At 47.9% G+C, this 16,392-nt stretch overlaps 1 protein-coding gene across 1 annotated transcript in view; it reads right to left on the bottom strand.

Moving 5' to 3' along the window:
* The window catches only part of LOC135395808 (atlastin-2-like), a 105,780-nt gene that overhangs the window by 28,513 nt on the left and 60,875 nt on the right, over positions 1-16,392 (bottom strand). Inside the window, exons 3-4 of the mRNA XM_064626900.1 lie at positions 7,747-8,068; positions 4,592-4,886 (exon numbers count right to left, since the gene is read on the bottom strand). Coding sequence (XP_064482970.1) covers positions 4,592-4,886; positions 7,747-8,068 — 617 coding nt within the window. The remainder of the gene's footprint in view (positions 1-4,591; positions 4,887-7,746; positions 8,069-16,392) is intronic.

Below are 16,392 nucleotides of genomic sequence, written 5' to 3'. Positions count from 1 at the left end.
CGCAAAGTGTCCTTTTCCGTGTATGCCGATGACGTCGCCCTTTGGACACTAGGAAAATCACGCCCAGCCATACAGCGTGCCTGCAGCTCGCTTTAAATAATGTACACACGTACCTCACGCACATTGGGATGGACCTTTCCCCCGAAATGTGCGTCGAGCTCCCCTTCACGCGCAAAGCTGTGACCAATTTCCCTGTTTGGGTTGGTGCCAAGCAGCTTGAGCCGGACCGCTTGCACCGCTTCCTTGGCGTGGTAATCGACTCGGACTTGCGCTGGGCTCGACACATTAAACATCTTGAAACTAAAGTGCAGCGATGGCTCCCCGCAATTCAACATCTTTCTGGCTCAGGATGGGGCTCTGATCAGCGTTCCCTGGTCGCAGTTCACGCGGCGTTGGTGAGGGCGACTGTGCTTTACAGCCTTCCTATCCTGCACAGGATATCAACAACATCATTAAATACCCTTCGGTCTTTGTTTGCTCGAAGCCTTCGTCGCTGCCTCGGAGTACCAAGAATGGCTGGAACACGGCAAGTCCTGGCTGAATCTGGTGAACTACCGGTTGAGGTTCTACGCGAACGTGAAACGGCTCGGCATTTCCTACGTTTGCGAGCTCACATTCCCCGTCACCCGCTCCCCAGGAAAATTCGATACCGCCCTGAAAGCGACTTCTATCAAGTAGCGCAGAGGACATGCCAGACTCTCACTGGCTTCATAGCTAAGGACATTATACCGCCGCACGCCCCCTGGTCTCTGCCGGTACCGCCGACTTTCGCAAGCCTTCCGAGCCGTCTGGAAAGAAAAGATCATGTTCCCCCTCAAGTCCTTCGAGCCCATTTTCATGCTCTGGTAGACGAGAAGTTTTCTACGTTCACGGCAGCATATACAGATGGCGCATCCCGAAACAACAAGTCCGTCTCAGCATTCGTCATACCATCCGAAGGCGTAGTGCAAGGACGACGCCTTTCACATCCAACCTCCTCAGCAGCTGCGGAACGCTATGCCAACCTCTTCTTTCTACAACACATCGCTGACTTTACCCCGCGGGAATGGGCAGTCTTCACAGACTCCAAATCTGCACTTCAAGCTATTGAAAATTCCGGCATACGAGGTCCATCCGCACCCCTGGTCACAGATGTGTTAATGGCTTACCAAACTGTCTGCGCAGCAGGCCACAGTCTAGTTCTCCAGTGGGTTCCAGTCCATTGTGGTGTCGTGGGAAATGAACAGGCCGACGGCGCCGCAGAAACAGCACTCTCGTATCGGAAACGGACCAGTATTGTTCTGCTCACAGGAGAGCGCCTTTCCATTCTGCGACGCCTCGTGACACCCCTGGCTTCCCGCCAATGGACAACCGACATCCCCCCCCCCCTCTATGTTGAGCAGAGTTGATCCAACGCTCGCTTTCCGCATGCCACGAAACACCTCTCGTCAAGATGCTGCCTTAATCCACCGAATGCGCCTCGATGTGGCCTTTACAGCTCAGTGGCGTTACCGCTTGTTACAAGTTGACTCTCCCACCTGCTGCCACTGTGGTGCTCTTGAGGATCTGGAGCATACTCTTCTTCATTGCCCTCACTACCATCCTTCCCGAACCGCACTCTCCGAGTCTCTTCGTCAGCTGGACCCTCGCCCCTTCTCCCTCTCGAAATTTCTTGGTCCCTGGCCCAATCCAGCCCAGCGACGCTCTGCGCTCAAAGCCCTTTTGACATTTCTGGACACCATCGGACTCCGATCGTTATTGTGAAGGGGCTCAGCGTTTCATACCCCACATCCCCACCAGCAATGGGGTAGAGTCTCGCCTCTGGCGATGAACCTCCCCACTCTCCTTCTGAAAATAAAGTTGTTGTTGTTGTTTCTGATGATAATTGCGCGGTTCGATATCGTCCGTGACTAGAGTGACATTCGCTGCTCTCCGAAATGTGATTGGCAGTAAGAATTTATCTCGCGTTCGTTCGTGCGCCTTATGTTACGAGGATGGTGTGATTAAAATTGCAGAGTACGCCAGCACAACGTGCTCGTAAACGTGCTCGTAAAATCGTCCATTAACATCGCGCCATTCGCAATATGCTCCTTTCAATATACAGGGTTTTTCACGCATAAAAAATGCTAACCGGCGACGTACTTGCCGGAGGATTGCGGGACTTTCGGCAATTGCCTTCTGGAAACTTTTGCCACCATTGAGGAACACTTTGGAAAATTTTCAATTGCGGGAAGTTTATTTTTTTTTATTGAACATTGAAAATCGCCAAGCGAACCTCATATTTTTATAGAAATATGGAGTCCTCCTCGGATAGCCACAGACCCAACAAAAACTATGCACTGTACGCGGAAAGAGACACGGTCGCAAAAATTGAAAAGTACGCCTCAGCCGCGCCTCCTGGATTTTCGCTAAGAAGCAGTAGTGACATGTGCATCTAGAGGAGGAAGTGCCCCCGCTTGTTTCAACTCTCTGTCGCCCGCTTTGGCCTTGATGCTGGTGACTACACTCTTAAAAATGAACTTCACCACATAGCACGCTCCTAGCCAACCATCATCCCGAATGACAACCTTCTGCCCCCCGATTTGTTGAAAACGGGAGGCGGAGCCTATTCTGTGCCGTGCATAATGGCCACGAAATAGGCTCCGCCTCCCGTTTTCGACAAATCTAGGGCGAGAACGTTGTCATTCGGGATGATGGTTGGCTAGGAGCGTGCTATGTGGTGAAGTTCATTTTTAAGAGTGTCCCGTGTTATCACAAAGAACACAAAATAACTGCTTTACCACATTCAAGGCAAAACAAATGAAGGTGGGTCTAAAGGTTGGTTCTCACTGATGCGTTTTGACGCATAGGCATCCGTCGGCCTGTATCCGACAGTTACCATGACGACGAGACAACGGAGAGCTCACACGCGCGGACGTACAAGGGTTCGCATCGGCACAACTTTTGCGCACATCAGCGCGTTCGACGCTGCAAGGAGACCAATCAGAACGGTGAACTTGACGCATGCGCAGTTTGTACTTGGTAGGTAAGCAGCACTGGCGGCCAATGGAGCAGCATTGTGTGGTTTTTGTGTATCTGGTACTGCCATGGGATTTGCAATGCCGGAAAGTTGCATAATTTTTGTTGGGTTTGGGCTATCCCTAGAGGACTCCGTATTTCTGTAAAAAAAAAAGAAAAAAAACAAGAAGAAAACAAAGTCTCGAAAAGAAAGTCTCGATTCGCTTGATAATTTTCAGAGTTCAATTGAGAAACTAAATTTCTCGCAATTGAAAATTTTCCAAATCCTTCGTCCAAGTGGTAAATGTTTCCAGAAAGTAATTGCCTAAAGTCCCACAACCCTCCGGTGAGTACTTCGCCAGTTACAATTTCTTATCACTTTAGGTGAGACGACCTATATATTGAAAGGAGTCCATTGCGAATGGCGCGATGCAAATGTGTGATTTTACAAGGACGATTTGCAGGCGGAACCTTAAAATTCTAATCACATCACCCTCGCACGAACGGATGTGAGATAGAGGTAAGATACGTTAAGTGAAACACTTTGCATATTCGCAAAAGGTATCACATATATTCTTTCAATTATGCATTTGTCATTAGCCAAGAAGAAGGGCGCAGGGGAGCTAGTTCCGTGGGCTGAGAAATATACACTCCACGCAATTAAATTCACAAAATGTGACAAGTTTCCGCAAAAGATTAGGGATTCTTTTTTGCAAGCAAACAGTAATGCAATGCACAAGAGGGACAAAGGGGGGTAGTTGGTACAAGTTCATGTCGGCTCACTGCAGCAATAGACGCGGACAAAGAGTTAGAACATAGAGGAGACTGCAGGTGGTTTGTCTCCTCTATGCTCTAACTTTTTGTCCGCGTCTATTGCTGCAGTGAGCCGATATGAACTTGTAACATTATTGTATCACGCCTCCGAATTTCAATGACCAAATTGTAGCGACTCTACCCCGTCAATGCTATCCTTCGGATGTTGAAGTTGTAAAAATCACGCTCTTCTGTGTTCTATTGTTGACAAGGGAGAGGGAGTTGATGGGTACTCGGCCAAAAAAGAAACATCTTTGGCGGCGAGCTCTGATTCCACATGGGCATTCTTGCGCGTAGCGACGAATAGTCGTTTCCTTAGCAATCATTGCTCTCACTGTATCCGTGCTAAACATATCCGAAATAAATCTGCTTACTAGGATACTTCACACAGAGAATGGACTGCTTGCGACGTTGCTCATAGAAATAAGACAGTACCGCGCCACAGCAGTGTTGCATACAGCATATCCCTGGGTTGCGGGAAGTGCTATATCGGACAAGCGGGAAGGTGTAGGAAAAAAAGGTAGGTTACGCCAGCATACTGGAACACTAAAACGACAAACAACCAAACACGAACGACACGGACAACGCAATTGTCGGTGTCGTCCGTGCTCCATCCTGTTTCACCGCGATGTTTGCAGATTTTAACCAACTCGCTTGCACCAGCGCTCCTCTGCATCGTGTTTTGCGCTCGAATGTTATATTATCCGAATGCGTCTTATATGCAGGTATTCTTCTGTTTCTTCCCCAAACGTGGTTTCTCTTATACGGGCATATTGCGCTGTAGGTCATACAAAATCCTCACCAGAATATTTGCCATCGTAACTCTTCCGACTGACCGCAGTACCGGGATCAGGCATCAAGTAGCAGTCGATCCTTTCAAAGCTGGAGAGAATGCGCTTGCGCATATCTCGCACTTTATCATTACGCGTTCCTGCGGGATTCACCCATTTCTGAAGCACCTGACTTCCACCTTCCAGACCGTATGGCTTGTCGTCGGGATAACTCCAATCACGGACCAGTATAACAAGCTTCTGGAATTGACGATGTCCCTGCGATCCACTCTCACGGACAGCCATGGATGCGTACTCTGCAAAAAGCTGTAAAGCGGCGAGAGCATATGATTCATCGAGTGTGCCTAGCAGTGCTCGTATTGTTGCACAGGCCTGGACAAAAGTTTGTGGAACATAGGAGCTGCGCCTTTTTTTCTGGGCGCGACACCCTCTGTGCTCTGTATGCTAAAGGCTCAACGCACTAGTTGTAGTTTTATTCAAGTGCGCTCGCATGACAGTTCCTATTTCACGCGACTTTACCTCATACACCACGTGCGGCGGCAATACTGAGAGCACCGAGCGCTTCCCAACACCACTGTTACAATAGGGATGACTCCGGTGTGGCAAGAGTTAACTTTTTGTTGTGTTCATTACAAATGAAGGGAGTATATGCCCTCAGTGACAAACAGAAAGAGCACAGAAGACAAGGAAAAATTCATGGTTAATCACCGAACACTCCGACGAGATTTTTCTTTTTTTTTTGTCTGTCCCAGAAATTGTGTAATATATTATGGTGACTTCCGCAACGGAAATCACAGGAGTCGTTGGTTTGGGCAACCACAAGGAGAACGTCTTCCTCTAGTTACTTGTCTTTTGAATTTAGTGCTTCCCAGAGCTTGTGCTCTTGGGGTGCAGCGTGTTCGAGTACTTATCCCAAGGTTTAGGGTTTGAACCCGGCCGAGGACACCAGCAAAAAGGATAACAGGGTACGTGTTGCACAGACACGCCGTCCTTCGCGTGGGACTTTATGTACGGTGTGCCGTGTGTTCAGGTTGCAACACTGGTCAAAGAACGCTCAGGTGGGCAAAATTAATGCTTGCACCGAAGGGTTTGGCCACGCGCATGATCACAGCTTTTTGGTACATAAAGCCACGAACTGTTATCTTTTTCTTCTTTGTATTACGACACTCGCGAACTAGAGATACAACCGTCGGACACCGGACCATTTTTCGACCAAGCTAAGGTGGAACCATTTGTTTCACAACCAGAGGGGGCTTTCGGGAACAATTGCTTCCAGACCATTTCTACTGCCAAACGGACGCAAAGTGTGCGGTCAGTGTTACACGCAAAGATAGTGGCAGAAATCGTTGAGCAGGTTGTCTTGAGAGGCGACAGAATTTATGAGCCCATCGCGGGCACATTCCGTCGTCACGGTTTTCGTCTCCGCAATCAACCCTCAAATAGTATTGCGTTACAACGACAGTGTTTCTGCGCACGCCAAACACAGTTTCATACCGCGCATTTTCATTAAAGTAGTCTGAGGGACATCCAAGCTCATGTTGAACGTTAATGAATCTCAGGCGGATCCATGACTGGTTCCGTAGCTGCTTCTGCGGCACCTGTGCGGACGTCACGGATGATTCCATTGGAAATGCTACCGATGATGGCCTTACGTTGTTCTTGGAATATTCTGCAGCAACCAGTGGGTCTTCTAACTCACATGTTACCCATTCCAGAGCTGGCTTCAAGGCTGCTACAGGAACCGGTTATCGTGCATGTATTTCTTGTAAAAATTGTCCAATGATGACCTGGGCCCGCTGTCACCAATGTTGAGGTTGTTCCTGGTACCTTTGTCAGGGCTCTAAGAAAGAGCGTCGAAGATAGTACTGGTGGTGGTGGTGGTGGTGGTGGTGAAAGGGATCGCCGTTGTCGGCCTCACAGACGTGCGCAATGCAACGACTGACGCCCAGGGGAATGTGCGTCGAAGATAGCACTGTGTGCAGGAAGCACTACCGAATCTAGCGTGCGCAACACTAACGAATAGCCTCAACTTTCGTTCAAACGGAGCCTGGCCCTATACGAGCACCCCCATGTAATGGTACACGTCCAGCTACATTTCTCGCCTAAAAGATTTCGCTTAGCTTCATCGGGCACACCCGCTTATAAACGATTTACGTGCACTTATCTTTTGGCATTTTACTGATAATGGTAATCGTGATTTTTACATGATCACGAGATAACGATGATCATGAGCGACGCCGCACACATGGTCCTGAGGGTTGATTTTGTCCAAGTAAGGGTTTGTTAAACGGACGGTCGCGTATGATAGAAGACCGGTGTTATTGATTTCATTAAAGAGTTTTAGCAGACCGTTGATAACGTGGCTAGCGTCGAACCGTATCAACCGGAACCAATCAGTGGACAAGATTCTGAGTCACGCACCACTGCGATTGGTTCCGATAGGCACAATAACCTTATCAACGGTATACTAAAACTCACTATTGTTTACCACCGAGCACGGTATCGCCAAATCCCACGGGAAATAGTGCCGCAGTGCGATTTTTATTCGATGAAACACACAAAAACTGCAAACGCCGCATAGTGAGAGCATCCCTGAATTCCCGCCTTGGAAAAGGGCGAAGACGTTGTATCTTACACCACCAATGGGAGCACAGCATTGAGAGCCCTGACCTTTAAAATTCGTTCATTTCACACGTAAGTTATTTTCCCACCAAAAACTAGCCAAACGCATTCTGTGCCGATGCTGTACATAGTGGTGCATATTTCATAGCTGAGCTTCTAGATTCGAACGTCCCTTTAACGTGCACCATTATTTGAGCATACGGCACACCATATTTAAAATTCCATGTGTTACTAGCATCTTCGGCCGCGTTCGAATCCAAACCTTCGGATTAGTACTACCAATTGAGCCAGCAGTGCGGCTTCGTACTGCGTTGGAGAAGTTCGTCCTTCGACACCTGCTTGCGCACACGTGGCACGGTTGCGACAGGTTACAACATCTCGAGAACGTTCTCTCACGGCGGTCCTTATACAGCCCACATGGAATGCGTGGTCTCCAAGCAGTGTTTACTCTTAGCACCGCTTACGGGGCTACATACCATGCCTCACCTAAACTGCGTAGTCCACTTGTAAACGCAGTTGTGTTTAAAATACATAGTACTGTTACCTGCAAATGCTGCATGTCACTTTGGTCAATCATCTTCATCAAGTTGTAGACCTGGACCGAGCTCACGAGTACGCTAAGCGAGAAGATGGTTGTGTTGCCTCCTGTTGTAGACGTGTGGTCGAACGATCCCTCCGTATCCAGCAGTACCACAGCCACGGTACCGTATTTCGTTGTTTTGATCTTGTAGACTTTGCTCCACATCAACATTCCTGTAGTCTCCTTCTCAGCTCCGTACCTCCAGGAGAAACCGCCCAGTGGCGCATCAAGGTCACCGACCCAGTCTTCTCCGACATCTGGATTTGTTTCAATGAACTCCAGGTATCTGTGAGGGCAAAGGAATCGATCGTTTAACGAGTGGTTGTTGCCCCGGTGTAAAAAAAAAAATGCAGACGGCGAGCATCATTCGTTTATCTACCGTCAGCATCATTTGACACGAAATGTGATATTGCTGAGAAACAAATATCTGGACAGCGCTGTGGCAACCGTCCCATTGAACCGGCTCATGCGCGAGCAATGCGGACCTTTGATCCCTTGATATAAGACTTGGTCGCACAGTGCGCTAGCTGCACGAGTGGTTCAGGCTGGTCTGCAGTCCAACCCAAATTTCCTCGCTTGCCCGAGCATTAGGCACCGCACGTCAGGCATCGCCACGCTTCGCCCTCGTCACTTGATCACAGTCCGGGGGCGTAGAGCGAAAGGCGTCTGCGCGATATCGTTTGATGCCAACCGTATCACATTATTTATCAGCACGCTCTCCCCCGCCTTCAAATCTTCCAATAATACATACAGCATTCCTCGATTTTGTGAAACGCCATGGCTTCTCGCGTTTCCCCCAATTACGCCAATTTATTTATGGGTCACTTCGAAACTTTACCGATGGATTCATTCCGCTTTAAACCGCTCATTTCCCTTCGATTCATTGATGACACCTTTATTGACTGGTCTGGTGGAGGGTCAACTTTGCAAACGTTTTTTTTATCTTTTCAATTCTATCCATGACATGATCAAATTCGCATGTAATTATTCTACATCATCAATCAACGTTCTTGATGCGACTGTTTCATTCAAGTCTCGTCGGCTTACCTAAAACCTCTACAAGAAACCTATTGATAAGAACAATATTTTCACTATGGCAGCTACCATCCCAACAACCAAGAAAGAAATATACCATATGGCCAGTCTCTACGCCTTAAGCGAATCTGTTCAGAAAATGATGATTTTATTAAATACGCTCAAGAAATGTCCTCTGACTTTGAAGAAAGAAATTATTCCGCTCAAGTCGTTCATGCCTCTTTCGCTAAATCTTCCGCAGTAGACAGGGCGTCTCTATTCACTCCTAAACCCAAAAATGACAAAGATGAAGGAATTCTCGCCACCAGATATCATAAGACACTCGTTAATACTAATTCCAGTCTTAAACGACACCTTCATTTCCCTCATGGTGACGATAAGTTGAAAGTAATATTCCCATCCCCTCCAAAACTTGCTTTCCGCAGATCCACTACAATACGTAATATTCTCACTTATTCTTGCATGGCTCAGAACAAGCCCGGTTGTTATTCATGCGGTGGCACGCGCCGCCAAACTTGTAAATTTATCCTATCGTGTACTATTGCACCAATCACAGTTTCTGACTTATTTTCCATATACACCAATCCCTCCATTGTAATTCATCCAATGTATGTTATTTAATATTCTACTACAAATGCAATGTCCAATACATTGGGGAGGCCTCTAAAACCGGCCAACTCTACGGCCATAAATTCGATTCGGCCAGTCTTGTGGGGTCTCCAGTCACGAATGTTCTTATTCAACCTTCTTGCATTGTTATAGCATACATCAGCAGCTGCGGAAAAGGATTAAGTCAAGGTGATTCAACACTTCTTCTGAACACCGTCAAGCTACGTTCCAGCCAGATACGAACAACACGTGTCTGCTATCAGCTTCCAACACTGCAATCGACATGCAGCGACATCGTACTTAAGCGCCCACGGAGCAGCCATTCTTCGCAGTCTTGTGGGGTCTCCAGTCACGAATGTTCTTATTCAACCTTCTTGCATTGTTATAGCATACATCAGCAGCTGCGGAAAAGGATTAAGTCAAGGTGATCCAACACTTCTTCTGAACACCGTCAAGCTACGTTCCAGCCAGATACGAACAACACGTGTCTGCTATCAGCTTCCAACACTGCAATCGACATGCAGCGACATCGTACTTAAGCGCCCACGGAGCAGCCATTCTTCGCAGTCTTGTGGGGTCTCCAGTCACGAATGTTCTTATTCAACCTTCTTGCATTGTTATAGCATACATCAGCAGCTGCGGAAAAGGATTAAGTCAAGGTGATCCAACACTTCTTCTGAACACCGTCAAGCTACGTTCCAGCCAGATACGAACAACACGTGTCTGCTATCAGCTTCCAACACTGCAATCGACATGCAGCGACATCGTACTTAAGCGCCCACGGAGCAGCCATTCTTCGCAGTCTTGTGGGGTCTCCAGTCACGAATGTTCTTATTCAACCTTCTTGCATTGTTATAGCATACATCAGCAGCTGCGGAAAAGGATTAAGTCAAGGTGATCTAACACTTCTTCTGAACACCGTCAAGCTATGTTCCAGCCAGGTAGGAACAACACGTGTCTGCTATCAGCTTCCAACACTGCAATCGACATGCAGCGACATCGTACTTAAGCGCCCACGGAGCAGCCATTCTTCGCAGTCTTGTGGGGTCTCCAGTCACGAATGTTCTTATTCAACCTTCTTGCATTGTTATAGCATACATCAGCAGCTGCGGAAAAGGATTAAGTCAAGGTGATCTAACACTTCTTCTGAACACCGTCAAGCTATGTTCCAGCCAGGTACGAACAACACGTGTCTGCTATCAGCTTCCAACACTGCAATCGACATGCAGCGACATCGTACTTAAGCGCCCACGGAGCAGCCATTCTTCGCAGTCTTGTGGGGTCTCCAGTCACGAATGTTCTTATTCAACCTTCTTGCATTGTTATAGCATACATCAGCAGCTGCGGAAAAGGATTAAGTCAAGGTGATCCAACACTTCTTCTGAACACCGTCAAGCTACGTTCCAGCCAGATACGAACAACACGTGTCTGCTATCAGCTTCCAACACTGCAATCGACATGCAGCGACATCGTACTTAAGCGCCCACGGAGCAGCCATTCTTCGCAGTCTTGTGGGGTCTCCAGTCACGAATGTTCTTATTCAACCTTCTTGCATTGTTATAGCATACATCAGCAGCTGCGGAAAAGGATTAAGTCAAGGTGATCCAACACTTCTTCTGAACACCGTCAAGCTACGTTCCAGCCAGATACGAACAACACGTGTCTGCTATCAGCTTCCAACACTGCAATCGACATGCAGCGACATCGTACTTAAGCGCCCACGGAGCAGCCATTCTTCGCAGTCTTGTGGGGTCTCCAGTCACGAATGTTCTTATTCAACCTTCTTGCAGTGTTATAGCATACATCAGCAGCTGCGGAAAAGGATTAAGTCAAGGTGATCCAACACTTCTTCTGAACACCGTCAAGCTATGTTCCAGCCAGGTACGAACAACACGTGTCTGCTATCAGCTTCCAACACTGCAATCGACATGCAGCGACATCGTACTTAAGCGCCCACGGAGCAGCCATTCTTCGCAGTCTTGTGGGGTCTCCAGTCACGAATGTTCTTATTCAACCTTCTTGCATTGTTATAGCATACATCAGCAGCTGCGGAAAAGGATTAAGTCAAGGTGATCCAACACTTCTTCTGAACACCGTCAAGCTACGTTCCAGCCAGATACGAACAACACGTGTCTGCTATCAGCTTCCAACACTGCAATCGACATGCAGCGACATCGTACTTAAGCGCCCACGGAGCAGCCATTCTTCGCAGTCTTGTGGGGTCTCCAGTCACGAATGTTCTTATTCAACCTTCTTGCATTGTTATAGCATACATCAGCAGCTGCGGAAAAGGATTAAGTCAAGGTGATCCAACACTTCTTCTGAACACCGTCAAGCTACGTTCCAGCCAGATACGAACAACACGTGTCTGCTATCAGCTTCCAACACTGCAATCGACATGCAGCGACATCGTACTTAAGCGCCCACGGAGCAGCCATTCTTCGCAGTCTTGTGGGGTCTCCAGTCACGAATGTTCTTATTCAACCTTCTTGCATTGTTATAGCATACATCAGCAGCTGCGGAAAAGGATTAAGTCAAGGTGATCCAACACTTCTTCTGAACACCGTCAAGCTACGTTCCAGCCAGATACGAACAACACGTGTCTGCTATCAGCTTCCAACACTGCAATCGACATGCAGCGACATCGTACTTAAGCGCCCACGGAGCAGCCATTCTTCGCAGTCTTGTGGGGTCTCCAGTCACGAATGTTCTTATTCAACCTTCTTGCAGTGTTATAGCATACATCAGCAGCTGCGGAAAAGGATTAAGTCAAGGTGATCCAACACTTCTTCTGAACACCGTCAAGCTATGTTCCAGCCAGGTACGAACAACACGTGTCTGCTATCAGCTTCCAACACTGCAATCGACATGCAGCGACATCGTACTTAAGCGCCCACGGAGCAGCCATTCTTCGCAGTCTTGTGGGGTCTCCAGTCACGAATGTTCTTATTCAACCTTCTTGCAGTGTTATAGCATACATCAGCAGCTGCGGAAAAGGATTAAGTCAAGGTGATCCAACACTTCTTCTGAACACCGTCAAGCTATGTTCCAGCCAGGTACGAACAACACGTGTCTGCTATCAGCTTCCAACACTGCAATCGACATGCAGCGACATCGTACTTAAGCGCCCACGGAGCAGCCATTCTTCGCAGTCTTGTGGGGTCTCCAGTCACGAATGTTCTTATTCAACCTTCTTGCATTGTTATAGCATACATCAGCAGCTGCGGAAAAGGATTAAGTCAAGGTGATCCAACACTTCTTCTGAACACCGTCAAGCTATGTTCCAGCCAGGTACGAACAACACGTGTCTGCTATCAGCTTCCAACACTGCAATCGACATGCAGCGACATCGTACTTAAGCGCCCACGGAGCAGCCATTCTTCGCAGTCTTGTGGGGTCTCCAGTCACGAATGTTCTTATTCAACCTTCTTGCATTGTTATAGCATACATCAGCAAGCTGCGGAAAAGGATTAAGTCAAGGTGATCTAACACTTCTTCTGAACACCGTCAAGCTATGTTCCAGCCAGTACGAACAACACGTGTCTGCTATCAGCTTCCAACACTGCAATCGACATGCAGCGACATCGTACTTAAGCGCCCACGGAGCAGCCATTCTTCGCAGTCTTGTGGGGTCTCCAGTCACGAATGTTCTTATTCAACCTTCTTGCATTGTTATAGCATACATCAGCAGCTGCGGAAAAGGATTAAGTCAAGGTGATCCAACACTTCTTCTGAACACCGTCAAGCTATGTTCCAGCCAGGTACGAACAACACGTGTCTGCTATCAGCTTCCAACACTGCAATCGACATGCAGCGACATCGTACTTAAGCGCCCACGGAGCAGCCATTCTTCGCAGTCTTGTGGGGTCTCCAGTCACGAATGTTCTTATTCAACCTTCTTGCATTGTTATAGCATACATCAGCAGCTGCGGAAAAGGATTAAGTCAAGGTGATCTAACACTTCTTCTGAACACCGTCAAGCTATGTTCCAGCCAGGTACGAACAACACGTGTCTGCTATCAGCTTCCAACACTGCAATCGACATGCAGCGACATCGTACTTAAGCGCCCACGGAGCAGCCATTCTTCGCAGTCTTGTGGGGTCTCCAGTCACGAATGTTCTTATTCAACCTTCTTGCATTGTTATAGCATACATCAGCAGCTGCGGAAAAGGATTAAGTCAAGGTGATCTAACACTTCTTCTGAACACCGTCAAGCTATGTTCCAGCCAGGTACGAACAACACGTGTCTGCTATCAGCTTCCAACACTGCAATCGACATGCAGCGACATCGTACTTAAGCGCCCACGGAGCAGCCATTCTTCGCAGTCTTGTGGGGTCTCCAGTCACGAATGTTCTTATTCAACCTTCTTGCATTGTTATAGCATACATCAGCAGCTGCGGAAAAGGATTAAGTCAAGGTGATCAACACTTCTTCTGAACACCGTCAAGCTATGTTCCAGCCAGGTACGAACAACACGTGTCTGCTATCAGCTTCCAACACTGCAATCGACATGCAGCGACATCGTACTTAAGCGCCCACGGAGCAGCCATTCTTCGCAGTCTTGTGGGGTCTCCAGTCACGAATGTTCTTATTCAACCTTCTTGCATTGTTATAGCATACATCAGCAGCTGCGGAAAAGGATTAAGTCAAGGTGATCCAACACTTCTTCTGAACACCGTCAAGCTATGTTCCAGCCAGGTACGAACAACACGTGTCTGCTATCAGCTTCCAACACTGCAATCGACATGCAGCGACATCGTACTTAAGCGCCCACGGAGCAGCCATTCTTCGCAGTCTTGTGGGGTCTCCAGTCACGAATGTTCTTATTCAACCTTCTTGCATTGTTATAGCATACATCAGCAGCTGCGGAAAAGGATTAAGTCAAGGTGATCTAACACTTCTTCTGAACACCGTCAAGCTATGTTCCAGCCAGGTACGAACAACACGTGTCTGCTATCAGCTTCCAACACTGCAATCGACATGCAGCGACATCGTACTTAAGCGCCCACGGAGCAGCCATTCTTCGCAGTCTTGTGGGGTCTCCAGTCACGAATGTTCTTATTCAACCTTCTTGCATTGTTATAGCATACATCAGCAGCTGCGGAAAAGGATTAAGTCAAGGTGATCCAACACTTCTTCTGAACACCGTCAAGCTATGTTCCAGCCAGGTACGAACAACACGTGTCTGCTATCAGCTTCCAACACTGCAATCGACATGCAGCGACATCGTACTTAAGCGCCCACGGAGCAGCCATTCTTCGCAGTCTTGTGGGGTCTCCAGTCACGAATGTTCTTATTCAACCTTCTTGCATTGTTATAGCATACATCAGCAGCTGCGGAAAAGGATTAAGTCAAGGTGATCCAACACTTCTTCTGAACACCGTCAAGCTATGTTCCAGCCAGGTACGAACAACACGTGTCTGCTATCAGCTTCCAACACTGCAATCGACATGCAGCGACATCGTACTTAAGCGCCCACGGAGCAGCCATTCTTCGCAGTCTTGTGGGGTCTCCAGTCACGAATGTTCTTATTCAACCTTCTTGCATTGTTATAGCATACATCAGCAGCTGCGGAAAAGGATTAAGTCAAGGTGATCCAACACTTCTTCTGAACACCGTCAAGCTATGTTCCAGCCAGGTACGAACAACACGTGTCTGCTATCAGCTTCCAACACTGCAATCGACATGCAGCGACATCGTACTTAAGCGCCCACGGAGCAGCCATTCTTCGCAGTCTTGTGGGGTCTCCAGTCACGAATGTTCTTATTCAACCTTCTTGCATTGTTATAGCATACATCAGCAGCTGCGGAAAAGGATTAAGTCAAGGTGATCCAACACTTCTTCTGAACACCGTCAAGCTATGTTCCAGCCAGGTACGAACAACACGTGTCTGCTATCAGCTTCCAACACTGCAATCGACATGCAGCGACATCGTACTTAAGCGCCCACGGAGCAGCCATTCTTCGCAGTCTTGTGGGGTCTCCAGTCACGAATGTTCTTATTCAACCTTCTTGCATTGTTATAGCATACATCAGCAGCTGCGGAAAAGGATTAAGTCAAGGTGATCCAACACTTCTTCTGAACACCGTCAAGCTATGTTCCAGCCAGGTACGAACAACACGTGTCTGCTATCAGCTTCCAACACTGCAATCGACATGCAGCGACATCGTACTTAAGCGCCCACGGAGCAGCCATTCTTCGCAGTCTTGTGGGGTCTCCAGTCACGAATGTTCTTATTCAACCTTCTTGCATTGTTATAGCATACATCAGCAGCTGCGGAAAAGGATTAAGTCAAGGTGATCTAACACTTCTTCTGAACACCGTCAAGCTACGTTCCAGCCAGGTACGAACAACACGTGTCTGCTATCAGCTTCCAACACTGCAATCGACATGCAGCGACATCGTACTTAAGCGCCCACGGAGCAGCCATTCTTCGCAGTCTTGTGGGGTCTCCAGTCACGAATGTTCTTATTCAACCTTCTTGCATTGTTATAGCATACATCAGCAGCTGCGGAAAAGGATTAAGTCAAGGTGATCCAACACTTCTTCTGAACACCGTCAAGCTATGTTCCAGCCAGGTACGAACAACACGTGTCTGCTATCAGCTTCCAACACTGCAATCGACATGCAGCGACATCGTACTTAAGCGCCCACGGAGCAGCCATTCTTCGCAGTCTTGTGGGGTCTCCAGTCACGAATGTTCTTATTCAACCTTCTTGCATTGTTATAGCATACATCAGCAGCTGCGGAAAAGGATTAAGTCAAGGTGATCTAACACTTCTTCTGAACACCGTCAAGCTATGTTCCAGCCAGGTACGAACAACACGTGTCTGCTATCAGCTTCCAACACTGCAATCGACATGCAGCGACATCGTACTTAAGCGCCCACGGAGCAGCCATTCTTCGCAGTCTTGTGGGGTCTCCAGTCACGAATGTTCTTATTCAACCTTCTTGCATTGTTATA

The sequence above is a fragment of the Ornithodoros turicata genome, chromosome 1 (assembly GCF_037126465.1).
Source record: "Ornithodoros turicata isolate Travis chromosome 1, ASM3712646v1, whole genome shotgun sequence".
NCBI lineage: Eukaryota > Metazoa > Arthropoda > Arachnida > Ixodida > Argasidae > Ornithodoros > Ornithodoros turicata.
The sequence above is the reverse complement of the archived record's forward strand: the minus strand, read 5'-3'. Positions and strand labels throughout refer to the sequence as shown.